The sequence below is a fragment of the Ctenopharyngodon idella genome, chromosome 24 (genome assembly GCF_019924925.1).
Source record: "Ctenopharyngodon idella isolate HZGC_01 chromosome 24, HZGC01, whole genome shotgun sequence".
Lineage (NCBI taxonomy): Eukaryota > Metazoa > Chordata > Actinopteri > Cypriniformes > Xenocyprididae > Ctenopharyngodon > Ctenopharyngodon idella.
Window position 1 is genome coordinate 4,131,364 of NC_067243.1, and position 27,118 is coordinate 4,158,481.

At 38.6% G+C, this 27,118-nt stretch overlaps 2 protein-coding genes across 2 annotated transcripts; one reads left to right on the forward strand and one right to left on the reverse strand.

Annotated features, from left to right (window-relative positions):
• The first annotated feature begins 335 nt into the window (after positions 1 to 335).
• Positions 336 to 16,189, forward strand: LOC127507067 (periphilin-1). Its single transcript, XM_051883948.1, has 8 exons — positions 336 to 346; positions 1,025 to 1,150; positions 1,451 to 1,518; positions 7,117 to 7,236; positions 7,315 to 7,445; positions 9,878 to 9,954; positions 10,745 to 10,858; positions 15,660 to 16,189. Exons 4-8 carry the CDS (start codon positions 7,220 to 7,222, stop codon positions 15,846 to 15,848), a joined length of 528 nt encoding a protein of 175 aa, XP_051739908.1. The 5' UTR covers positions 336 to 346; positions 1,025 to 1,150; positions 1,451 to 1,518; positions 7,117 to 7,219; the 3' UTR covers positions 15,849 to 16,189.
• Positions 16,190 to 16,471: 282 nt separating this feature from the next.
• prickle1a (prickle homolog 1a) lies at positions 16,472 to 26,450 on the reverse strand. The gene is given in 9 exon segments (XM_051883947.1): positions 16,472 to 17,978; positions 18,105 to 18,953; positions 19,064 to 19,250; positions 19,356 to 19,421; positions 19,423 to 19,560; positions 19,645 to 19,782; positions 20,660 to 20,773; positions 22,212 to 22,394; positions 26,206 to 26,450. Coding segments are annotated over 8 exon segments (2,484 nt in total). The 5' UTR covers positions 22,383 to 22,394; positions 26,206 to 26,450; the 3' UTR covers positions 16,472 to 17,157.
• Positions 26,451 to 27,118: the final 668 nt, after the last annotated feature.

Here is a 27,118-nt window from a genome sequence, read left to right on the forward strand (position 1 = left end):
TTGTGAATGTGTTTCAGTGACGAACAGGAAGTGATGCGGTTGTGAATGTGTTTCAGTGACGAACAGGAAGTGATGCGGTTGTGAATGTGTTTCAGTGACGTACAGGAAGTGATGCGGTTGTGAATGTGTTTCAGTGACGTACAGGAAGTGATGCGGTTGTGAATGTGTTTCAGTGACGTACAGGAAGTGATGCGGTTGTGAATGTGTTTCAGTGACGTACAGGAAGTGATGCGGTTGTGAATGTGTTTCAGTGACGTACAGGAAGTGATGCGGTTGTGAATGTGTTTCAGTGACGTACAGGGAGCTCAGCATCAGACAGATCTATGAGAGATACATAGGATCAGCCGTAAGACCAAACACACACTTGCTTCTTCTTCTACACTCGTTTTACAGCAATTAAAGGCACAATATGTAAGATTTTTGGATCTAAAAACCACTAGAACAATGTTAAATATTTTGTTGACTTAGATTATCCCAAATGTTTCCAACAATGTTTAAATCCAGAGAAATTTTACCCAGTGTAACGTCCCGTGTCGTTGCGTCGCCTGTCAGTGACATCATATCCGCGTGACCCTCAATTTCCGGTTTCGCTTTCGTAGAAACCATAGCTTATATATATTATGTGTTTTATTAGACGGGTGAACCGCTCTTTGGATGTATTCATCAACAGAAAACTAATCATTGTTATTTAGGTGATCAAACGTAACTAACAAAGTTCAAGTTCTTGGAAAAGCAGACGAATGTTAAACAGTTTTAATGGTAAAATAAACAAACACAAAAGGAAAGGAGCGGCAGCGGTGACTGCAGCGTATAAACATAATAATAACAGCAGAGTAAAATGTCCTTCAAACCACAGTAACGTTAATAAAACATTCGCTCATCTGTGAACACGACTGCTTTGGTCATCACGCTACACCTTTGTTATAGTTTTGAATTAGCGACCTCTAGTGGGGAAACTTACACACTGTGCCTTTAATGCTAGAGTTCAGTGCTGTGATGCTCAGAGATCTGTGTTTGTCATCAGGGGCCGTATCGGAGGGTGAGAGTCGTGACCAAACGTCCTGCCGCTCCGTATTACGGAGGAGATGGAGGACTCATCCAGGGCAGCGAGAGATCTCAGGAACACAGAGACGCACTGCTGTACCACAGGGTGAGACGACACACTGACAGAAGAAAAATGAAGCGAGTTTGTACTTAAAACAAGAACAAATATCTGCCAATGGGCTCAGAAAAATAAGCTTAGTTCAAAGGGAAAACAAGATTATTTTTCTGACCCCACTGGCATTTTAAGCACAAACTCACTTCATTTTGATTTTTCCAAGACTTAATATCTTCAGTCATTTTTCTTCTCCAGTAAATATATCTTGATTGAAGGATGTTTATATATTTGTGCTGGAAAACGAGACAGAAACACTGAGGAAGTTTGAGTCTGACTGTAGTGTTTCTCCAGCAGGAGGCGCTGTATTTCTGTAACACACTGCGTGAGGATCGTCCGGAGGGACCACAGCCGCATCTCAGGTGAGACACAGATAAACATGTGGTCTGCAACTCTTTAACATTCATTCTGACCCAGAATCATCCATTAACAGAGGAAGAGATCGTCTGATTGACAGGTGAAACACTGAGTTTGTTTGAACTTGATCTGAATGAATGGTCAGTGTGGAAGAAATTAATTCAGATAATGTCTGTAATAATGCTTTGGCAATAGTGTTCATAAGCACAATCAGAACATTGGAGTACATTAATCTGTGACCAGCAGTAGATTTGGAGAAATGTTTGCAGACTTTATGATCGGAAACCCTGGTAGATATGAAACTTCTGTCAATATCAATTCAATTTAAAGTGCATGATAATTACATACAATTATTATAAACAACAAATATTGTCAAGAAAAAGAAGTATACAATATATATTTCTATATTTAATATATAGTTAAATTAAATTATTATATTTCATATATATAATTCTATCCATCCATATCCCCATGATTGATTCACTCTCTCAGAGTCATCTACCAGTGAATCACTGAGTCATTCAGAATGATTCATTTGCGAATCAGATGTTGTTAAACACAGTTACTAAAACTTTAACAAACCTTATATACAAAATTTACAAAATCTAATTTAGAATATTAACAAAAACTATAAAAGTATATTAATGAAACTAAAAAAAATGAAATGTTTGTATGTAGACTTTATGATCAGAATCTCTGTCCATGCACAATAATACTCAACTGTTTTGTGTTTACATCCAATATTGTCAAAGTATCATCACAACAATATATAGTTAAATTAAATAACTATATTTAATATATTTCAATCTATCTGTATTGAGTGATGATGGAGCGCTACAGTATTTCTGCTGTTTTAACTTAAAAACACACTTACTAGCGCCATTAAATACTCAAAAAATGCTGAAATGTGACACAGAGCGGCAAATATTTTCTTGTGCATTGTGACGTTTAACTGAAACAAGAAACTAATGTCGGCGGAGACTTGGTTCTGGGCATCGTTTGCTGATTGGACGTTGAGATGTGGGGGCGTGGCTCTCAAAAACAGAGGCGGGGCTGAATTTGAGCTTGCAGTGGAGTGTAATAAAGGGGCGGAGTCTAAGCGCAGTAAACTATTGGAGAACCCTGCATACATCAATCCTGAATCCAGTTTCGATAATCTGATTAATGATTTTATAGAGGCTTTAAGATGAAGATCTGGTGTAATCAAGTACTGGACTGTTCAAGATAATGAAGTCTTATGTGTGAGTTTACTGTGGTAAATGCTCAGTGCGGTGGTGTGTTAGTCAGTCTTCAGTGTGTGTGTTCGTCAGATGTTAAAGGATCCAGACCACACACACACTTAGATCCGGATCTCCCAGCGGAGCGACGCCAGACTCCAGCCCGGCACAGAGAGCAGCGCTGTCAGTGAACACAGCCCAACAACTGCGCTTTATTCACAGAGTGAATCACTGAATCATTCAGAACGATTCACTTGCGAACTCTTAATATAGCCTAAAACGCCTCTCTCTGCCTGTGACCTCAGATGATGAATGGCAGATAATGAGCCAAAATGGCGTCCGTTCAGGAATGGGCTGCCAGTGTCTTTTGAACCTTCAAAGGCTCCTCTGGTTATAATGGTTATTTCAAAGCATCTTAATTATGATTTCTACTCTGTTGACTCATTGTGGTAATGACAGGTCTGCTCAGTTACGCACCGGTGCCATGCGGTCACGGCTACAGTGATGGTTTGTGTGTGTTTAGCTAATAAAAAGAAGCGTTTTGTGATGGTTTAGTGACCTCACCCTCCACAGACAAACACTGCGGCCTTTAAACGGACGTTTGATTGTTGCCTGGAAGAAAAAAACAGCAGTGAAATGGGTGAATCACACGAAAACACAGGCACAGGCACAGTTAAGCTTGAACTAAAAGGGAAAAGGGAATTAAATGAGAACTTATATCTTGTATATAGAAAATAGAGCCTATGTTCAGAAGATTTTTTCTTTATGACACTTTATATTATATTATATTATATTATGTTTTGGCCATAATGTGACATTTATTTGAGTGAAACGGGAAATATTTTTTCCTTATGACAAAAATACTAATTAAATTAAATACTAAAAAAATTTAATTTTATTATTTTATTTATTATTAATTATTTAAATTGTATTATTATTTTTTACATTATTTACATTAAATTAATTAGAATTTGGAAGATAAATGTTTATTTATTATGAAAACAAAAGTCACAGTGCTTTATTTTCTCCAAACAAACTCCAGTTTGTCATTGTCGTCTGTTGGTTTGGGGTGAAGTGTGAGCTGAACGTGTTCTTGACAGGTTTCATGCGCTGGTTTTAGTGAAGCAGTGTTTGTGCGTCTGGTGTTTAGAGGTGTGTGTGTCGGTCTGGACTCCCTGCGGCCCGCAGACCCGAGCAGTTGTCCGTCCTGCTGTGTGTGAAGAGCCCTGATGTTTACTTTACTGTGTGTGTGTGTGTGTGTGTGTGTGTGACTCCCTGCAGCTCTGACTTTGTATTGATATCCTGTTTGAAGTCGCCCATTTCCTATACACACATTAAGTTTGATTTCTTACATCTTCCTTTGTGTTTTGAGGTGAAATATAACGTGTTTTGACAGGTTTTCAGACATTATTTCACATGTCGGGTTGCTAAAGATGACGCTCTGTACCTTGTATTTCTCCAGTGGCGTCTTGTGAGTGTCTGAAGGTGACTCTGCTTCTGTCTCAGAAAGGTCATTCAGTCCCTCCTCTGTGTTCTGTGTTTTGGGTCTGAGTTCAGCGGCGGGTCGCGTACGGTCCGGTGTTACGGCGGGTCGTATACGGCTGATAACCAGCTGCCAAATCAAAGCCGTAAACATTGGAACAATGAGCTGGACGCAAGGAAAACAGAGCCTGAACAGCTGCGTCTGCAGAGACGACCTGCAGCACATGACAGGAAGATAACAGAGATCACTGAGAGAGGGAGTCGACCGTACAGTTATTCACTTATCATGACGTGCACTAGTGCTCACGACAGTACCATACAAGATTTACATCAAAGCAACCGTCAAAACATTAATATACAGCAGAGAAGACAGAGAAAATCAGTATATGGACTGAATCACATTCATCAGACTAAATGTGCTTATTTAATAAAGGATTACATTTATATTTATGTATTTAGTAGATGCATAGATCTGAGATATTTCCAACAAATGATCTATAAAGTGCTTGCAGGTCTGTCCTGAACAGGGAAATATCGTTAAATATTAATAATACGATGCAACTAACCATATAATCATAATGTAGTTATGATCGCAAAATAAACTAAAACTATTAAAACATTTCTACTAAGTAAAATAAATTTAAATTAAATTTAAATTAATTAAGTGAAATTAAATTAAAAAGAAATATTAGATGAGAACATTAAAAATGTTGCCTTGGAAATTAACTGAAATAAGTTGAAGCACTAAAAGTAATAACTGAAAACTGAAATGAAAAAAATAAATAAATAAATAAATTAAACATAAATAGTAATGTTTAAAAAGAACAAAAAAACAATGAAAATGACAAAAGCACATAACAAAAATTACAAAAATTAAACTAAAATTAAAAGGAATTCTGAAAATATATATAAAAAACCTAATTCAAAATATAAATAAAAACTATTTTAGTATATATATATATGAAATAAAAACTGAAAATATAAACCAAAATCAATTCAAAATATAAATAAAAACTATTATAGTAAATAAATAAAATATAATCAAAATTAATTCTGAAAATATAATACAATATAAATAAAAATATAATAATATATAAATAAAATAAAATTTAAATTATGAAAATATAAAAATAAAACTTAATTCAAAATATAAATAGAAACTATAATAGTATATAAATAAAATACAATTAAAATGAATTCTGAGAACATAAACATAAAACCCAGTTCATAATAATGAGTGAAAACTCTAACAGTATAGAAATAAGTTGAGATCCTCTGATGCAGATTCTACAGGGATGATCCGGTGACATCACGCCACATCTGTGTCCCATCCAACACGTCTGCTCCGTCCGTCTGGCCTCCAAATTCCCTCCAAACAGGCCGGAGGTCAGAGGTCAGCGGGCCGTAGCCCGACAGACTCCACAGAGAACTTAAAAGCCCGGCTGAACTCCTAAAACAAACAATCGAATTAGACGTAGAGGAGAAATTGTAGGTTTCTCTCCTTTGGCCCTACTTAACCTTCATCAGCAGCAGACGCAGAGGTCAGTCCGCCGGACACCTCTGGGTTTATGAAGCTCAGCTGTTTCATTACATTCACACTAAACTGTTTCTGCACAGGACGGCTCAGGAGGTCTCAGCAGCGCTCTATTAATTGATTCGTCAATATTATCACTAGTCCAAACACTGGTAATGAACCACACGAGGCGTCTCGAGACAAACACGTTTCATTTTCCCATTTATAACATTTCCTGCAACAAACCATGTAGTTTTAATGTAGTTTTTCATGATAATTCTATAATTAAACAGACGCTTGTGCTGCTGCTCCTGTAAGACTTCTGTGTGTAGAGAAATCGCAGTTTATTAATAAAAAAATATTTAATTTATTTGGGAAAATCTAAAAGGCTTTATTAGACCATATGGGAATATAATCACCATATACCTTTTTTATTTACCTAATTTTATTTTTGTATTATTATTATTATTATTATTATTAATTGTATTTACATATTATTTTATGTATATATTATTTTATTATTTTTTATTATTTTTATGCTTTTAGCATGTAACCACTGTGATCTGAAATCTAGACTATTTAACATAATATACTATATAAATGTTATTATTTTGTTTGATATTATTATTTTTATTTATATATTAATTTATTTAATATTATTTAGTAATATTAATATTATTATTTTATTTAATATTTTTATTATTATTTTTCATAATTTTTTATGCTTTTAGTACGTAACCACTGTGATCTGAGATTATGATTGCCTTGTACATTTTTGTATTGCATCTTATTTTTGTATTATTATTATTATTATTATTTACATTATTTTGTATAATGTTCATTATTATTATATATTATATTATTTTTATTTTATTTAATTTATTATTATTATTATCTTTTTTATTTTATATTATTTTATTATTTTTATATGATTTTATTTATTTATTATTATTTTTTAATATTTATATATTATATATTATTTTATTTTATATTATTTTGATATTTTCATTATTATTTTATATTTTATTTTTATTATTTATTGTTATTATGTAATGCTTTTAGGATGTAAGCGCTGTGATCTTTTGATTTATTTAATTATTAGGAACATTTGTCTTTGACACTCTTTACATTCATTACTTTTCACTTCTGTTATTTTAAATCCACAGTAGGCTACTGTTGTTTTTTGGGGCCTCGCGTGTGTTTAAGTGTTTGAAAGCTGAATAAAGATAAATAAAATAAAAATGCATTTATTCATAAAAATGTAAATGACCTGTTGATATCTCTCTGACTCTTACCATTCAGCTTCAGAAATGAGCTTTTTAAAAACATAAACTATATTTTCATGACTGTTTTTAGACAGTTTGTGTGTTTTGTCATTTGTGGTTGTTCAGGGGTGGCGGTGCAGTGACCTCTCAGCCTGGGGTCAGAGGTCAGAGGTTACCCCGTCCTCGGCCTGCAGTGAACGGAGGAGAGGACGCTCTGCTGCAGGCCATCATGAGTCTGGAACGAGAGTGAGCAGCACGTCACGTTAAGATCAAACCAATACATGACATGAAAACTCTGAGTAAAGAATGCTGTTCTGTGATCAGGGTTGATGGTGACTCCGTCAGACGCAGACTCGCCCCGTCCAGCTCCAGATCCGCCTGTGTGCACAAACAACACCAAAACACCAGCGCCGCGACGCCCCCGCCTGCTCGCCCGCAGATCTGCACTAAACCAGGTCTGACACAATCACTGTTTAATTCACATCATGTAAATTCACTTCATTTTTCACCTTTTACTCTGCTTGCCTTTCTGTCAGGACACTTTATGATACCAGATGTTTTTATGAGGTTTATAAATCTCTCTTCAGTTCAAGGTTATTATCATTAACTAAAATTAAAACCACTAAAAACATTTTATTTTTGTTACTTGGAAAAAGTTATCTGAAATAAAATTTAAATCAACTAATTGCCGAGGCGACATTTGTAATTATTTAGTTAACTTGAAGTAGTAAAATAAAATAACTACTAAAATAACTAAATATTGACATTATTAAAATAATATTAAAATGAAATATTAATAAAAACTAAAATAATAACTGAAAATATGATTTATGAAATGAGTAATAAAAATGACAGAAACGCAAAACAAATAAAACTTAATTAATAAAACTTTAACTAAAATAAAAAAATACAATTTATAAAAAAAATTCAAAATATTAATACAAACTATAATATGTATATTTATGAAACTAAAACAATACTGTTTCAGTTTAATTAAAAACTGAAAAAAATGGAAGAATGAAAAAAAAAACTGAAAAATGTTTGGACAATTTATACATTTTATTTATGAAAAACCTAATTAAATTGACAAAAACACAAAACAAAATTAATAAAACTTCAACTAAAATTAAAACAAGTTTTATTAATATTCAAAATATTAATAAAAAGTATTGTATTATATTAATGAAACTTAAATAACCATGTTTGAGTTCAACTAAATCAAACTAATGAACAGTTTACTCAGTGTTCGGTTTAATAAAACTGTTTATTTGCATACAGTATAATCGAACCATTCCGATCAATCCCGATGAGACTAAAGCTGTTCTGCGAGTCTTTGTTTGTGTTTTCTTGATCCAGTGGCCTGAGTTGAAGTTTGGGGTGTGGGTTTATTTTCCATGTTTCCTACTATAATTCCCGTGTCTTTACGGCTGGAAACCTCTCTCCAGACCAGCGTACCGACGGCACCGGCGCTCCGATCCAGCTGCTGATGGCTTTTCCACACAGCCTCCTTGTAAACGCTCTGAATCCGTGACTTTGGTTTGAATCGTGTGGCGTTACGCTCATCTCCATTGTGGTGGGGAAACTCGGAGAGGAATCTTCGGCCTGTGGAACGGATCCGATGAGGTTTCAGCTCCGCACGGTTCACCAGTCCGGTCATGAGAAACTTGAGGAGCCGCGTCCAATCTGACTCTTCCAGTGCAGCCGGCACTGATGAAGGCTGAATCCATTAGGAGTTTGTTTCCATCAACTTCCACTAGTTAGTTAGTTAGTTAGGAACCAACCATTACTCAAATAGAGTCACACTTCAGAATGACGTTCACTGATGACATAAACATTACATGATGCTTATCAGATCCTCACATACATTCACATCCCTGCTGAAACTTAAAAGCATCTGGACACATTTATGAATATTCTGGGTCATTTTCATTCAGGCAGCTTTAGTACTTCAGGTTAGTTGGTTTAATTGGACACGTCCAGTCACAAGACGTCCCGTTTAAGGCTCTTTTTTTAGCCTGTGAACTTTAAAGTCATTATTTATTTGGTGTTAAGAGGGTCGGCTCACAACAGGCCTGTGTTTTGTTCCCATCATCACTCATACGGGCGGAATGTGTCGCCTCACTTTTACAGACACAATAAAAACTGGAGCAAACAGAAGCCGTTTCTTCTGCTCTGACCGCGACGCTAATGAACGGACACATGAAAGCAGGGAATGTCCGCCACTGTTGGGATTGCCGGGATAAAGCAAAACTTCATGTTAGCACGTGTGTATATTATATATATATATATACACACACACAAATAAAAAAAATAACAAATGACTAAAAATAAAAGATTTCAGAGTATAGGTACATAAGTTACCCGTGCATTTAGTCTTACAAATAAAATATATAATTAATAATTAGTTTATTATTGCAGCAGAAAATAAACAAACAAAATGTAATTAAAAAAAATCATTTAAATTAATTAAAAACTAAAATCAAAATTTTTCTAACTGCCGTCTGTTCAATCAAATTAAAACGTGAATCAAGACCAGAAAAAAACATTCTGTTCAGTTTCAACTGGAAACTCCTGGAATCGGATTGAACTTTCTTTCACCGTCATGTTTGTTGTTTGTAGGCGAATCGGTGCCTGTAGTGAGAAACATCTCAAACCCACAGTGGCACGACGGGAACGCAAACATAAACACGCTTCTCCGACGTTCAGTTATGCTCCTTCAGCAGCGCGTTTCCGAGATGATGTTTGACAATTCATTTATACAAGGATGGCTCTGATATTGTTTTGGACGGATTCTTTTTCCATTCAACTCAGTCTGACATTTAAAGACTTGGATTTTTAAGAGCAATTGCTTCTCCTGACGTTCTTCATTGTCTCACTGTGACTGCAGAGAAACACAGGCCATCCGGTGATCTCTCTGGAGGATCGAAAGAAGGTTCTCCACCCGCCTCTGTGTCAGCCAGCAAGGTATCGATTACTTCTGAGCCAGAACAATGCCATGTTATCACTTGAACTTCCACCGTGTCCTAATCAGACGCCATAAGATTCCAGCGACATGCAGTTTGTCTGTCAATACCTGTCGTGACGCAACAAAATCAATCCAAAATCACAGCCAATGAGAAGAGCGTGTGTCCAATTTTCCATTGGTGTTTTCAGTACAGCTGTAAAGGTCATGCAAAATAATATTCAAACTGTGTCTTTACACAACTCAAGAACTGATTCTTGATATGCTCAGAAATCAATAATAAATGCTGAGATGGAGAGAATCTGGAACAGGCGCACAGACACACCCATTCAGCTCTAGGTGGCGCTATAATAAGGCAACTTTGGAACCCTAAGGGCTATAAACAATTTGTTGAATCCTTGGGTCAAGCCCTACAAAATGTATATCTCTAGTTTAATTTCTGCCTATACAATTTTTCCGCCATTTTGAATCTTCCCAAAATCCTACTTTTTCGAACTCCTCATAGGCTGTTGGTCCGATCTTCACCAAAATTGGCACACAGCAGCCAATGATGGTGCTGGAAAAAAGTTATCAAAAGAATTTTGATTAGTCAAATAGTCAATCAGTATTGGTCAGGCAATGCCCATTTTTATGAGTTGACCTATAGCTGCTGAACACCAAGCTTAACGAAACTTGACACACACAGAATTATATTTGACAAGACAAAAATACTGAGGAAGAACAAAACAGCTACAATACTCTGTTCCTCAGAGCGTTTACCTCGCACAATGAAATAAATCTCCTCTGTTGCAGATATTTTTTTCTGACCAGGATAAGATTCCCGGTTTGGGCGGAGAACCGGAGGAACCGACTCTGGAAGAACATTGTACTCAGGCCATCATAAACAAAGCTCGGGAGATCGAGAAGGTGCGTTCGGCATGTTTTATATGATTTACTCGACATGTAAGCTAAAGCACATTGCAGCTCCGTTTCGTGAGCTGGGAATGATTTTGCTCAGACTTCATCCATCACTCCAGTCGCCCTCAACGAAATACATCCACCCGGACCTATTAGACCCTCAGTGATAAAATGCCTACTAATATTCCCTAATGTGTCCCAGCCCTCAAATAATTGCCCCCCGTTCTGTGATTGCAACAGACCTCCGCTTGTTTTGAGTGTGTGTTTGAGCACGACGCTTCACTTGCTGCCATAGTTGTGTGTTTTATTTGTAATGTGTTACAGACCATTGCGTTCCCACTGTGTTGGACAGTTTGGCCCCTGTTTGTGTGGTCCTCGGTTATCGTAGCTTCACATCACGTCTTTCTCTCTATCCAATTGGGGGTTGAAACAACGCAAACGCTGCCACACCAAACAAAGCACACCGGGGTCAAACCTTTCCTCCCTTTAACAAACCTTCCCAGCATTCACTGGTAAATATCACCACTATAAATACAGATCCTCTCTGGGGCGGAGAACTTCCTCTGTACGTCGTGAACATGAGCTTTTGTTTTCTTTTTTATGTCATTGTTTTATTATAATCTTTGTGGTTTTACATTGTGGTTTACAAGATCCTGTAACGCCACAAGAAATTATTGTAATTTTAGCTGAGTGTTTATTATCACTGGTGATTCAACTATTTTGGACTTATTTGAAGAGTCAGACACAGAATGACGTCGTTTGGGTGAAAATACAATCAGTGTCACACATTGGAGGAGAGAGAGAGAGCTGTGGAAACATGATGCAAACTAGTACAGATGACAAAGTGAAGCACACAAAACACTGACTGCAGAAACATCAGTGTCACGTACATGTGCCAATCTCTAATTACAAGAGCTCTGACAGCAGACGAGCTTCAGACGCTCCCACACACACAACATTCATGGCAAACGTGATGATGTTGCCACACATGATTACAAGGCGTGTTTGCCAGCGAGACAGAAAGCTGCCCGACGCACTTTAAGCTCCTGAGAACTGAGGAAGATTCTGCTTTTTGAATGCGGCCAGGTGCCAGAACACCGAAACTCGCCCAGATTTGCGTTCGGATCTGGGAAGTGCAATAACTCTTCAGACATCGCCACAGGCTCCGAGAACAAATGTCCTCTAATTGAGTCTGAAGTTGTAACTGGCAGATGGGTGGAAACCTGCTCATTACGTCCTTCTGGGATGCTTGTGGGAATCTCCAGCGTTTAACCAAGTTGAGACAAGTAACTATAAGTTCCCTTGGGTTAGCGGAGAGATGTTTGCTTAGATAACTAAATTGTTCAAGAGGACCTATGATGCTTTTTTCCATGTTCAGCTTCTTTAGTGTTTCTGTTTGAGCATGAAAAAGTCCCTCCAGTTCTTCTCTATATCAGTGTCAGTGTTTCTGAACTCACATTGTAGTCTTGAGTTTTCTTCACAATATTCCTCATTTAAATAATTCATATGCAGAATAAAGGGGCGGGGCCTGGTTGAGTTCGTTAGTATTGTGTTGAAACTGGAGGTTATGGTAAGGGGCAGGGACATTTCCCAAAGACCAATCACAACACACTGCTCCAGCCGACCAATCAGAGCACATTGTGCTTCTCAGAAGGAGGGGCTTCATAGAGACAGGAACTAAACAGAGCGTTACTGACAGACTGGGAAGAGAGGAGCTGAACAATGGAGAATATGAGGAAAATAATCAACATTCAAGCAGGAAAACCTGCTCTAGTAGAGCACAAAAACAACAAAGACTGTAAAAGGTCATAATAGGGCCTCCTTAATTTAGTTGAAAATATCCTTTTAAAAAAGAAAAGGCATATTTCATAACTTGCTCCTGAACCAACTTTGCTTTTCAGCTGATGTCATCAATCTTATTTATCAACCACCTTCATATGGAAACTATTAAAATTTTTAATCTTATTAATTACACAATGCTGGGATTAATTAAACTAATGAATCGCAAATTAATCACACATCAAATTTGGAAGATAAAGTCATTATTGTGTTAAATGAGAAAAAATATCACAAAAAGTAGATTTAGAAAGAAATATTATATTTGATTCAACATAGAATTTATTACACAAACTTTTAGGCTAACAATGGCCATGAGGGAGAATATATGACAGAATTTTTTATTAATATGGAACATGTTTTTTTATGAAATAATACTCTAAATAACAAACTAAAACTGCCAGTAGTTGGTGGTAATTCAGGAATGAAGTAAATGGCTCTCTTTATGAATGGACCATTCATAAATCCTGATTGATTAGTTCAAAATGGGAGTTCATTCAGAAACCCTGCTGTGTTGCTAAAGTGTAACCTAACATATTAATGTTTACATTTCATAAATATCAAAATATTACTCTTCAATGTAAGTTATTTTCTGTGAGTGAATGTGTGAGACTTCTAATCTATAGGTAAATAACTAGAACAATAACAAAAGTGCAGTAAACGGTAAAACTATTTGCTACAAACCAGAGTGTTTATGATTTTGAGAGTAAATTATAATATGACAATAACAATATCAAGCAGCATAATGGACTGTTCAAGCCATGAACATTCTGACGGCATTCGCTCTTACGTTAAAAATAAGGTGGACAGTTTAAGATAATTCAACCTGGATGGTCTCAAACCCTGAATATCTTTGGTTTTCGTGTCATGTTTTCTCTTTCTCAGGCAGTTTTGTTCTTCTTGGCTCACCTTTTGATTGAGCCCAGAACCCCTCCAATCTCTGCGCTGTTTTTAAACTGGACCTGACCGACTACACGCTGTCGATAAGAGGAAACAGACCTCGTCCCCTGTTGAACTCACTTCAGTAATCTGTCGGGTCTGAGAGCGCTTCTGCTTTTCCTCTCACGTTCAGATTAACCAGCGAGACGCCGGTCAGGAGTCAAAGACAGCGTCCTCAGAGAGCCACAACCTAAACTTTGAATAAATGGGCATTTCCGGTCCAGTCGCTCTGATTAGACTTGACCTTTGAACCTAAACCTCTATCTTAGAAGAGTTTGTGTACCAGAGCAGGTTTATGTTTATCCTCCTCATTTCCTTTTCTCTTCTGGAGATGGAAAGGTTTATTTCTATCCATAGTTTTGTGTTCAAATAGACAGATTCTCTCTCTCTCTCTCTAGAAACTGTCATTAAAAAGTGGCATTGAATTTCGTGCAAAAATAATCAGTCACATTGTCCTCTCATGCTTCCAAATAAATGTGAACATTTTCTCCGGTTTATATTCTTTCTCTGAGGGAATATCAAATATAATTCAGTCACTCAGCTCAGACCTCAGAAGAGCTCCAGGGTGATTGTGTGGAATAATTCCTCTCCAGACCCAAAAGCTCTTGATTATAAAGCTGTTTCTGAGATGTGGCTCAAATCTAAAGATGCTTTATGATGTTGGTCAAAGAAAAAAAATGAGAGACTTCTGGAGGATTAACCCATCGGACCTTGTAATTTTATAATTTTCTCATGATCTCTTACAATGAAGCGCTCTTACTTTTTTACTTTTATACATTCACTATAAGTTGAGTTCCAACAACAGCATTTGTATCCGAACATAATTAGCACTCAACCCTTCATTTTCTCTCTTTTATTTGATATTTTTAGCTGTAAAGTGTCTAAATTGCTCTTTTAGTGCGATGTTCTTCCTCAGTATTTCTGTCTTGTTTTCCAGTACAAATATCTAAACATTCTTAATTGGCCGCCATTTCGCCAAAACATAAAACACTTATGAATTGCCGTGAGATTGTGTTGTAGTTTACTCATATAAACAGTGTTTAATAGATGCCTGTGGGTAAGTTAAAGTTATATCCCATATTTCAACTTCACATAGACAAGCAACTGATTCCATCACACCAGTTTAATGTGAGATAATATTCACATATTTAAATCAAGAGATGAGTCGAAATTATCTTCTGTGGTAATGGACATGATGCTGTTGATAGAGCTTAACTTATATTGAACCAAAACGTTCCTTAAAAACCTGACAGGAAGCGTTAATCTGCATTTATGCGCATAAACTCCAGACCTTGCCTACAGCACGGATCAAATAAAAGCGAATCGCACCTCGTCCGCTGGTCTTGGGACGTCACACTTGGGACATTTGCAGGGCATAATAAACCTTTTAAGCACCATTTTTGCACGTCTTTAAACTCGAGGAGAATTTGTTGGCCTTTAAAGTCTGGTGTGAAATAACTTAGCAGTTCTAACTAGCTTCAACACTTTTCCTGCCTTTAGGTCTCCATGCAAACGCGCTGTCACACACCTGTTGCTGGACATTTTCCCATAGTCTCTGTCCTCGCAACACACGGCTGTTAAGTTTACAGCCAAATGACTTACTCGCTGGAGGTCAAAGTGTCGTTTAGTACACAGGGAAACTGCTTTGTCAAGCTCTTTAAAAGCAATGCTCAGGTTAGAAAAACCACAGAGAGACACGACATCACTTGCCAACAAATTTGTTTGTCTGGTTATCATTTCCACAGGATAGATCAGCAAAATTAATCATATATAAACCTGCACAGAACAAGCAACCAATGAATTTTCCAAAATTTGAACAAATTTTGATCATATTTAAATCTATTCCAAAGAATCCTACAGATTTTCACCTACAATCAGCTTAGAAAATATGAGGTCTGCTGATTCTGTGCAGGTCTATCGTAGAAATGTTTCCTGACTAATACTTTTGACATGTAATAAAGTGGTTTATCTTTTTAAAGTACCTCACATTGTGTTAAAAGCTCAGATGAGTCCAACAGCTGTCCGTCTTTTCCAGTTGTACAAACAGGACTGCGAGACTTTGGGAATGGTGGTGAAGATGCTTATATCCAAAGATCCAACTCCTGAACAGAAGCTCCTGACAGCGCTGAAAAAGAACCTGGTTGATATCAGGGGCGAAATGCTTGGAAAACCTCAGCCAATTCATCTCCGAGGTGAATGCATTGCTCAAACCAGACAAACCTAACCACAATCCATAACCTGACCATGAAGTGCTTGTTTGATTTTTGCCAACATAGCTGTCATGTTATTCAGCACAGCTACATGTCCTAAGCCCATTTGTTAAGTTTAAATTAACAGTTCATGTTCACCTTATATTTTGTAACTACAGTAAATGTGTTTTTATTGTATTGAACTATACACGTGGTGATTTCCAAATACTACTCATACTTTTTTGGCAGTTTAGCTTTACTTCTCACATTTTCATCTCCATTTGAAATGTTGTGTTTTTGCGGTTACGTGATGATACAGTTTTGAAAAGAATGCCAAAGAAAGCAACATGTTTGATATTAAACTGTTATTTCCTCAGTGTTTGGTGTTAACAGTGTTGTTTAGCTTACCTTTGTCACAGTATATATAGGCTCAGTGCATATATAGCAAACATATCTGTTAGGGATTTAAAAGCTTTAAAAAGCTGCACTCATGGCACAAGCTACTAAAATACAGATGTGATACAACAGTCAATCAAATGTCAGCAGATGGAATACTAGAACATCCTGTGTGTCCCAGATTGACAGACTCAACCACAGAAAGGATTAATGTGGACTGTAGACATAAAGACATAGTAGACACAAAATGTGCATGTATATATATTTTTATATATATATCTTTTTTTTTTTTTTTTATTATTAGCCTTGCGTTCCAGTTTGCATTTATACAGATTACAGTGATCTGTCTGCATGACCCATCAATAAAATGACACCCAAATAGGCTTTGGATAATACGTAATGTACAATGTTTGTAGTCAATGTTTTAGTACAAATTGAGCAGCAATGCTGACCTGTGGCGTGTTAGATATTTATTTTTAAAACCCTGATTAACAAAAGTGGAGTCGCTGCAAACCTTTGTTCTTTAGTACTTTTTATCAGTAACATTCTTTAAAAAAAAAAAAAAATCTTTTGAAACTCAGGGATATAAAAATATTAGCTTTAACTCAACATTTTACAATATATACATTCATTTTTGCAAAGTTAAATTATTCTCTCCATTAGTCTCTAAAAGCGGCTTTATAAATATTATATTCTTCTGGTTCTTTCAAAGACTATAATCACTTATCACCTAATATGCATTATTGCAGCAAGTAAGCATGGTTTAAATACTGTGTTGGCCAACAACATCACTTTATGGCAAGACCACTGCAATATGTCCTGGACAGAGAAACCTGTGTCCAAAATGTATTCTAATTCAAAATAACAGCTTAAAGCAAGTTCCATAATGGCATTCGATAAAAGACGTATTAAGATGCAGATCAACTGTTTCAAACGTTCTTGCCAATTCTATGAAATTATACAGTTTTTGCCCTTTCGTCCTCTCTTCTGTTTGGACTTTGTCCTTGTGCCGATGGGAAGTTCATCAGCATAATATTGGTACCGAGGTTGTCTTGGTTGTGGAATAGGCTGGCCCAGGAAAAATCCTTCCTCCTCTGATTCAGATGATGAAGAGGAGCAGGTAGAGCACCAGTCGTCTTCGTCCCCATAAAGACGTAAAAACCTCTCTGCCGCCTGGTTGTGTAAACCGTAGTCAGAGTCAGCGTGGGCATAAGGAGGCTGTCTGTAGTCAGCATTGGGACCCGGCCCGTGCTGGCGACGGTCCTCCTTAAAGCACATACGGGCCTTTTCTTTGGGCACCAAGTGAAGAGCATTGTCCGAACGAGACTTACGACTCCTCCTTCGCCTATGGTGATGCCGGTGGCGTTGCTGGTCTTGCTCGTCAAAGTGGTACGCTCGTCTACGAGTACGTTCGCTCATGGGAGGCTGCCGCACCTCCAGGTCATTATATCGTCCGTTATCTATAACATCATCTGAAAACTTTACCTGCTGAGGTTTGGACTGGGACTTGGACCTTCTTAAGACAGGTAAGCGAGGTGGTTTGGGCCTCTCCTCTGGAAGGGGAACCACCTGCTCCTGTTCCTCCTCTTCAATAACCTCCACACGCTCAAGCTCGGATGTGAGGCTTTTCAGGGAGTTTGTGCTCCTGTGCAGCATTGATGAATTCAGAGTACCCATGTTGCTGGTTTTCTCACAGTGTTCAAGCCCAGAGAACTTTTGTAATGAGTAGAGCAACTGTTTCTCTTTTATATCCCCATCTACTGAAGCACCTGAAAGGACCACAGAAGTTCAGATTATACAAAATTACATTCAATACTCTAGAAATAGAATTTTAAATTACACTGTGTGCCTGATTTTCTAGAATAACATCCCAGACATCAATCCTTCAGACTTACCTGTGATGTTGGAAAGCGCCAAGGATTCCATTGAGTCTCTGATGTTCTGCTCTGCTTGCTTAAGTTCATCTGTGATACACTCCAATGAGTCATTATACCACTGTTTATCTTCAAGCTTAAAGCTGGCTCCATGCTCCAAATCAAGCTCCTGGAGCTTTCTACTGCTTGCAGGTCCAGGGTGACTACCATATGCAGAGTCACCTAGTCCATCCTGGGACTGTGCCCAGTACATGTCTGCCTTGTACTTTTTACTGGCCAGACTGCCATTCCCACCACTGCCTGGCATCCTTGGCTCAGTCTTGTTTTTGACATCAGAGTCAGTCGTCCAGAGGTCAGTTGGCCTAGTGTCCTCCGGCTGCTGGAACATTCCATGTTCACCAAACTTGAGGAGGAGCTGGGTCATGTAGTCCTCATGCTCGGCCCATTCCTCGTGGTCCTCGGGAGCTTCCTGCTCCTCCCTGTTCCTCCAGAAGTGGTTGTCTGCAAAGCTTAGCTGTGACAGCTTGTTGGACAAGGTGTCATCAGCGTTCCCTGAGAGTCCGGGGAACTTGTAATTGGCTGCAGGTGAGAAGAGAAGAGACTGTCGACATTGGTCCGCGGAGCGGCTGCTTTTTCCCATCTTCACACTGCGCCGTGATTCCCGAGATCTTGCGGACTGAAAGGCTGAATCAGAAGAATCAGAGGCTTGGACGTCCTCCCCTAGACTGCAGGCCTTGGAACAGTAGATCCTGCCTTGTCTGGGTAGAAAGGGACAACCGAGCAAGGAGCTCTTGCACTGAGCACAGCTAAAACAAGCATCTGTGGCGTGCCAGTGAAGGCCATCATACGTCATTTGGGCATGGTCCACCCCTAGAGAAAAATAAACAGTTAAAGTTAAAGGTCAGCTTCTTACGGGCAAAAGCGAAACGTGGTTTGTGGTAAATGAAGTTGAGACATCAGAGAGACACATTTGGGCTTACCGATGTGTTCGCTGCAGGCCTCACAGTATTCCGCGTACAGAGACTCGAAACAACCGCAGCAGTAGGGCCGACCATCCTTCATGATGTACCGTTGACCACCCAGGATGGTCTCGCATTCAAAGCAGGAAAAGTGCTTCATATGCCAGTGACGACCCTCTGCCTCTGTGCACTCGTCCGCAAAAATTATCTGTGAGGAAAATTACACCAATGAATGAATAATAGCATCCATGATATAACAGGCCTTGTTTCATGCACAGAACAATATGTCTGGATTTTGAAAAACTAAACTTACCTCATCACAGGAGGAACAGCGTGGCTTTAGCAATTCAGCGTGATGCCGTCCACAATGGACCTTTCCCATCCTGGTAGAAGTAAATGAGATCAACCAGGAGCTCATTGCAGGTGGAACATGTGAAGCACGATGGATGCCAACACTGACTAGGTCCTGCTCGTGAAGCAAACACCACCATCTCCCCTCCACTGACGTTCTCTCCACACTGAAGAGGCAAGATGTTTAAATGAAACAATCAGCTTCAAACAGTCACTTCCTTCAGCACAGTACTCTTGGATTAAACACCTACGTGTTCACACATGGCATGAAGCATCGTCCTTGGCAGCAGTCTTAGAGTTCCTCGCCCAAGGGCCTCTTTCTTTCTCTGCACACTAAACATGTGAAGCTCCTTCTTCTCTTCTTCACTGAGAGACTGGCAGTATCGCACCTGAGGGAGAGATTTAAAACATGTTTGCTGTTAAACTATTAAGAAAGAAGACCTTGTAGACCGCATGCAGGTTCTTTTGAGCAAAGGGAGTGCTCCTTTAATGTGCTTACACACTAGAGAAAGCACTGAGGGAGAGTTTGACAAATACAAAGGAATACAATGTGTTTTGAGTGTGTGGAAAGACAACTGGGAATACAGTGAATTTGGTTTCCAAAAGCACATCTGGATCCAACAAAAGTCTACAACAGTGTGCACTGCTGCAAAAGGTAAAATTCTCTCAACTTTGCATGATGGTTCATCAGTTTGGCAATCCTTCTATGCTCATCCCAATTAAATTCCAAGCCTTCTCTGATGCAGTGCAAACACTTGTGTGTAGGCACCTTTATGGATGGCCAGGAAGTTTTGCTTAAACCATCCTCTTTGAGTATGGAGTACTTTTGTTTTAACAATACCTTAATACAAGAAAATGGAACACCTCTTGATTTAATGAGCAAAATTAAGAGTCACACACTCTGCATTTTTTAAGTCGAGATGCCACAGATAACAATGAAAGAGTATGTTATGTGACCCAAAGCAATGTCTCAGATCGAATCTCCCCAAGCAGCATCACACCATCTTCAGCTCAAAAGTCTCATTGTACAAGCACCCACAGAGATATGAAGTGACAAAGCATCTTTCTGTGATGACAGAGAATGTGGTGAAGCTCTAAACCCATGAAGCTAAAAACACCCACACCACGTTGCAGTTAAAAAGCTATTTGAGGGGGTTTTGAAATGTGATGCGTGGGCATTTTGGACTGCAGCGATGCTGGGGAAACAATAGGGGCTTTCATGGCTGCTGATGAAGGCCCCACTTTCCTTTGTTTCTGTAAACTCACCTCATTGTCATGAGGAGGTAGCTGGTACAGGAGCTGCTTGATGCGGTATTTTTCCCCGGGGCTGTTCACATAAGGGACTTTGTCCTCAGGTAGGCAAGAGAAGTACAGCTGGACCTAGAGGTGAGACGGAGACAGATCGGGTCAGTCATTCCATGTAGAGTATGCAAAAAAGCAGTTACACTGTATTGTTTTGTTGCCCTGCCCTCAATGAAATCCATCTCTCTCAGCTGAGCACTTGTGATCAGATCTCCAGAGACAAATGTTAATACCATGTGTACCAGGTTGTTTTTTTTTTTGGCCTGTCATTTCTGTGCATCTGTCAACATTACCATTTCCATTAAATTACCTTTTCTAAAACTTGAGCCACCAGTTTTGGGCTGAGTAAAGGTTTTTACTGTACTCTATTGTGCTTCTATTACACTGTGACCTATGCCTTGTGAGTGGGAACTCTTTATGAGTGCTGGTCGTAACAGCCCCCAGATAAATAGCTGAACTATGCTTGTCTTTTCCTGCATAAAGAGAGTCCTGCTGCTGTCGAGTCAGTCTACTGGAATGGCATTTAGACGTGATGATCAGCAGCACCATAAATCACCCTCATTTCAAGCTGATATTACCTCTGGTACTGAGCCTTAGGCACTTGAACAACACTATTCCTGAGTGTTTGTGTTCTTCCCCACAATGATCACCTATAATCTGCAGGGCAATTCACAGAATGGCTGCTATAAAGGCATTACAGTTGACTCTTGCATTTAACACAAAAGCTGCACTGAGATTTTAGGGGTCTCCAAATTGCTTTAGACCTTTATCCTCACCCATCACTTCAGATTTTATTTAAGGGTGCTCTTAAGGACAGCCGGGGGAAGACTGGAATCAGCGCCACATCAGCGCGCCTCCAGGCACGAGAGGACCGCCTTTGCGGACAATGCCAGGAAAAAAAGTTGTGGCTGCGAGCTTGGCTGTTAGCAAACTGCTTTTCCTCATCATTTCAAGCCCTTTTGTCTGGCAGCTTGAGATAATGACTTGCAGATTTTCCATGAAGTAGTTTGTAAATAAAAAGCAGCATTTCCTGTTCCCAAATGCCTGTGGGGTGCTTCATTCACAGTGTTTAGCTGTGCCTGCAAAAATGCAGTAAGGTCCTCTAAATCTTAGTGACTGTGACTAGGTCTGCTGACAGAATGATTGACCAACAGTTTGGAATTTTAATAAAGATCACATCTGGTATATTTATTGTATAACAACTTGCACATTGTGTTAAGATATCACATCTTGAACTGCATGATACTATTCAGTCATTACAGAGCAGACTCTTTCCCTGAAACTGAAGATATGCGACTGCTTTGCATTTTGTGACATGGTTTTTATTGGACTTGCAGTTTTTCCCTCTGAAAACAATGTTGCCATTTTGGCTTCATGCTGCCTTCTAACCATTTCCTGCCTGAAGTGTGTACTGTTCTGACACAAACACCAAAGCATTAATGTAAGTTCTCTGTTAAATGCTTTATGTTGTGAAGACAATATTCCAATAAGTTCTAGACTAGCCCATAGAGATTACCTGCTCTGGTCGAAGTCCTGGTGGCACCCAAGCGTATTCCTCCAAGGCACAGCCCGAGTCGTCATCTGAGGTGGAGCTCCGCTGGAAGCCGAACGTGAGCTTGTTGACCTTCGGCTCCATGTCCAGCTGCCTCGCGGCGCCGTGGAAACTGCCGGAATTCTCGAGGTTCATCAGAAAGACCTCCTGAAGTGGTTAAGAGGGAACAGTGTGTCATGGATCACGAAACCACATGATAAAACGCCTCGTAAGATACATTGTATTGGGATGAGAACAGTAACGCAACTGGAATAATGCAGCGCCCTAAAACATTTCATGGCAGTTACGGTGACTTCCAGCCCAGGGTGGAGGCCTATTAAAGAGATTCTGCTCATAAAACGATGGCAGTTTTATTGTTACTGCTATTGTGCCGAGTTTTGCCGTGATGTGGTCGGACATTCCCTCCAAACTTCAACCATCCTAACTCTTTTACAGTCTATTTACTTTAATGCATTTTCCTGACTCATCATCACCGTGGAAGCTTTCTGGTACTTTCCATTTCCTTCTATTGGGACTCTTTTCTGGTTAAGTTGAGCACTAATGCATGCCATTTATGATTTTTCCCAACAACATAGTTTACTTGTCTCTGTTCAGAAGTCTTTCAGCTGAAACAGACGGAAGACTGAAACTTCTCAAGACAAGATCTCTTGCGTTCTTCCCTGTCACTCCTTTGAAGTCCATTCAGGACACAAAGCATAACAAAGCCATATGGTAATGCTTGAATACCATGTCTTTCTTCAAGCCCCTGTGCTGTTTGTTGAGGACAGTGTTTTAGAACCTGCCATACCGCATCACGTCCTGCTGAGTGACGTATCATCTGATGCTTTGATCTCTGGAGCTGCTGTTTTTGGAATGAAAACAGGTGAGATGGATGGAATGAACCCAATGACAGGTGTTAGTTTCACATGCACAGCAATTTAGACTCGAGCGAGAAGATACATCCAGAATATGTGCATCAACACTGAAAGGCTGAATCTCACAAAAAGTGGCAAGAAATGTCAGATTATATTTCACACCAAAGAGAACGAGTGGACTTTTTTTTTTTTTGCATTGTAGTGATATATAGGGATTTAGGACGAGGGAAAATGTGATTATTTTTCTTAAAAGTAATGCCAAAAAAATCTTAATGGTCCTACAAAACATGCATGCATCTAAAATAGTAGTTAAAGTTGTTTATTAAGGTTTCACAAAAACACAATACAACGATAATCAGAATGCCTAGCTATCAATTAACACTGGATAAATGTATTGCAATGCAGTTAAGTTGATGTTTTATCTGTGCTCATTCACATTTGAGATTTTGAAGCAATCATGCCAGACTCCTTTACAATCCCATCTACAGATGAACAACTGAAACAACCCAACATTGTTTTTTTGTTCAGGCCTTAAATTCTCTTCAGTTGAATTCAGTGGAAATCATACAGACTCCCTGACAAACCCACTAGAACAGAGGCCCAGAATGTTTAAAACTGTGACTTCTTAACTACTTAAATTTAGGTGATCAGATACCCCAAACTCTTCTCAGAAGAACCGGACAAAGGTTCCTGTAAGAGACTCCTCAATCATTAACCTGGTAATGCAATTCTATCAGAAGTGATACATTTCCTGCCATGTTACAAATGTGTTCAAGTCTTCCTTCTGGTGGTGCAAAATCCACTAGGATATGATATTTTCTTCAAAGGAAGTCACTGACACAGGAAAGGAGCTCAAAGTGGCAACACCCTTTCTGCTAAACAGTCTCCTTAAGTATGCTAATTTCTGTCTTAGATGCCATCAGCATCACTTCCTGAGCCTCCAGATCTAATCAACAACTGAAATGAATAGAAACTGCATTAATGTTTCATCAAAAATAAACAGCCATTTTACGATTGAGTGGTTCTGAGTGAATCGCAGGGACCTCGGGGAACCGAAGGCAGTTCCTGTCTGCACTGCTCGCCCTGAAAAAGCCCTCCAGCCCAGAGTGTTTAACAGCCTGCTCTCTTGTAGAGCTGCTTGTTAACATGACTTTGGAGGTCTGAGATGCATATCTGTTAGATCCACCCACGGGAGGCCTGAATGGTCCTCAATGGGGGGTAGATATGGGTGGAGGGTGAGTGGCCTGGGGAGGGGATGGACCCCGGGTGATCACACAAGGGTAACTGCCAGTGACTCATATGGTAATGGACCCTCAGCATAGCAAAGAACCGATTTCATGAAGACTTAAAAGTGAATAAATGCATTTTAAGCACCTTCATTTCTACATTAAATTATGCATAACTTCACTTGACTTATCAAAATTATATAACTGTTAAACTAAATGCAAATGATCGCTCTGACAGATTCATTTGCATAAGTGTCCTGAGGACACCAGGTCAAGTCCCAACAAATTACATCTTACTGAATAGCCCATTTCCACAACTTTGGTGTGTAGAAATGTGAGAGGTAGAAATAGCATGGGTTAACTGGGTTAAACCAGATTCAACTTGATGACTGTGAGCATAGTGGTTGTTAGGTCAACAGATTCCACTTTTGAGAGACAGTAGATGTGACTGTTTTTAATATAACATAGCTTTACTGCATAACCACCACATTTTTCTCAGCTAAATTAGTCAGAATGACACTCATTATAGGTGCTTTAAAAATTATGTGGTTAATAAGATGATTATGAATAGTGTGTGTTTAAAAACAAGCCTTCATTAAGCCCAGTAAATGTGGAAATGTTCATACTCAGATCCACTGGCACCAATGCCGCTCCATTAGTCCGGCCCGTCAGAACCTGTTTAATTTGGCCCAGTCCAGATCTGAGTCAGTGCTGGAATTCTGTCTATGGATTTAATGTTAAGAACAGCAAAACTGGCAGACGATGTGAGCGATTCCTGCGCTCCACAAATGAGGAGTTTCCCTCCACGGCTGTTGAGCCAGTAATAAAACTTCAGTCCAACAAATACAGACGTTTGTTATGTCATGTCACTTCCAAAAACACTTGAATACAAAAGCATCTTTGAATCTTCTAAAACAAACAAGTCCAAAACTACAGCAAACTAGAACTTAAACTACCTCAAGATTAAACTCAAACCCTCAAATGTTCATATGGGCAAATAATTAGGTCTGTGTTTTTACTATTGGTCAACATGCAGTGTAGAGCCAAAATAATGCTGATATATTATACATGATACAATTTAATGATGGCAAATTAGATGTACACAACATATATTAAAGTAAGATTTAACAAGCACCATTTCACATGTAAAATATGCAGGCTGCTCAAAATTCAATATTTAGTCTGCCTGTCATTAGAATCAGCCACTTCTGTTAATCAACCAAATGCACATTAGTCTGATTGTCAATTATCTATTTTTTTTTACCCTCCAAGAGACATACAACTGTTATCTGAAAATATGTGAAAGTATTTCCAGTTAAAATGCTCAAATGCCAAGATAGGGATAAGTCTAGGGTTATCAGACAAAAAAAAGGCCAAAAACCTATGATGAATGTATTACTTAAAGTGTTATCAGAGAATACTAGACATTATAAGGAAGGACAGCAGTGTAGACTCATTTTGGAGAGTTTGGGTGATCCTCCCAAACTTTTGGCCAAACTTTGAAGAACTCGAGTGTTATTCCAGGACCAAATGGTTTCAAGGCTTGTCCCAACAGACTGAAGACATTAGAGAAAGACCACCTGCGTTCTGACCGGCTGGAGCCAGATTACTAGAAGCTTCTGATATTTACCCACAACACACCTCTCTGACACCTTTTTCCTTTTCAACAGACCTTTATACACATGCAGAGTCTTCAAATCTGTGCTGCACCACCTACAATTAGCCCTAGATCTGAGAAGTTTATAAAAGCTTCCAAATATAACTAGAAGAAGTAGGACGTGACACAGCAAAATATAGGTTAAATGTGCACTCAAAGCCCCTGTAGGAAAGACTTTTAAAATGTGATATACACACCAAACTGAAGTTTCAAAACCATACCTGTTTGCTCAGCAACGTCTTCAGGCAATTCAGTGCTTTCCAAATCAAACAGTGTTCTCCAAAAGTCCCGTGGTTCCTTGACTACATGTCCTCAGTTTGAGCCTCATCCCATCTAAATCCAAAGCAGACGTTATCACGCTTGTGAGCTGACAGTGCAGGACGTGTACAGTAGAGTATGTGGAGAACAACTCCAGCAGATGGCTCTTCCATTTACTGCAGTCCTGCAGAGCCACTCCCCCAACAACCCGAGCTCGGCCCTCAGCGTGGGCTCAAGACCCTCTAAACCAAACCCCCTTCTCTTCAAACACACATCACATAACAGCAATGGTCAGTTCTGCCCAGCCCTTCCTCAGGTTTCTTGAGCGACTCTTTGGGTTTAAATTCACAGGGATACTCTTATACATACAAATGTCACATCAATATTGATATCAGAATCTGGTCTTATACACTGAAAAAAAATTGGATTTACTTTGAAAGTAAAGGATCTACTTTGAAATGTTCACTCAGAAATTACTAGCAAATAATTACAAACATATGGCAAATAACACTGAATTAGCCTAAACGTAAAATTTTGACGTAGAAAGACTTTTGTTGTAAATTGTTTTATTTACATAAAAAAATTATTTTTACAGTGTAGAATTTAGTTTTAAACCTATTTTACGCTAAATATGCTGTGTTACTTGTTGAAAAGGTTAAAAAATGGAAAATAAAGGGTTAAATTTAGCATTCAACATTGTCTTTCTCAGTATCTTTGTCTTGTTTTCCTGTACAAATATCTAAACTTTCTTAAAATCGAAGAAGCAGCAAACTGACTGAATACCTTAAGTCTTGTCTAAGAAATAATTAAAATTAAGTAAATTTATGATTAAAATAAGATGAAATATGTGCAGTCAGAAACATAAACTTGTTTTTC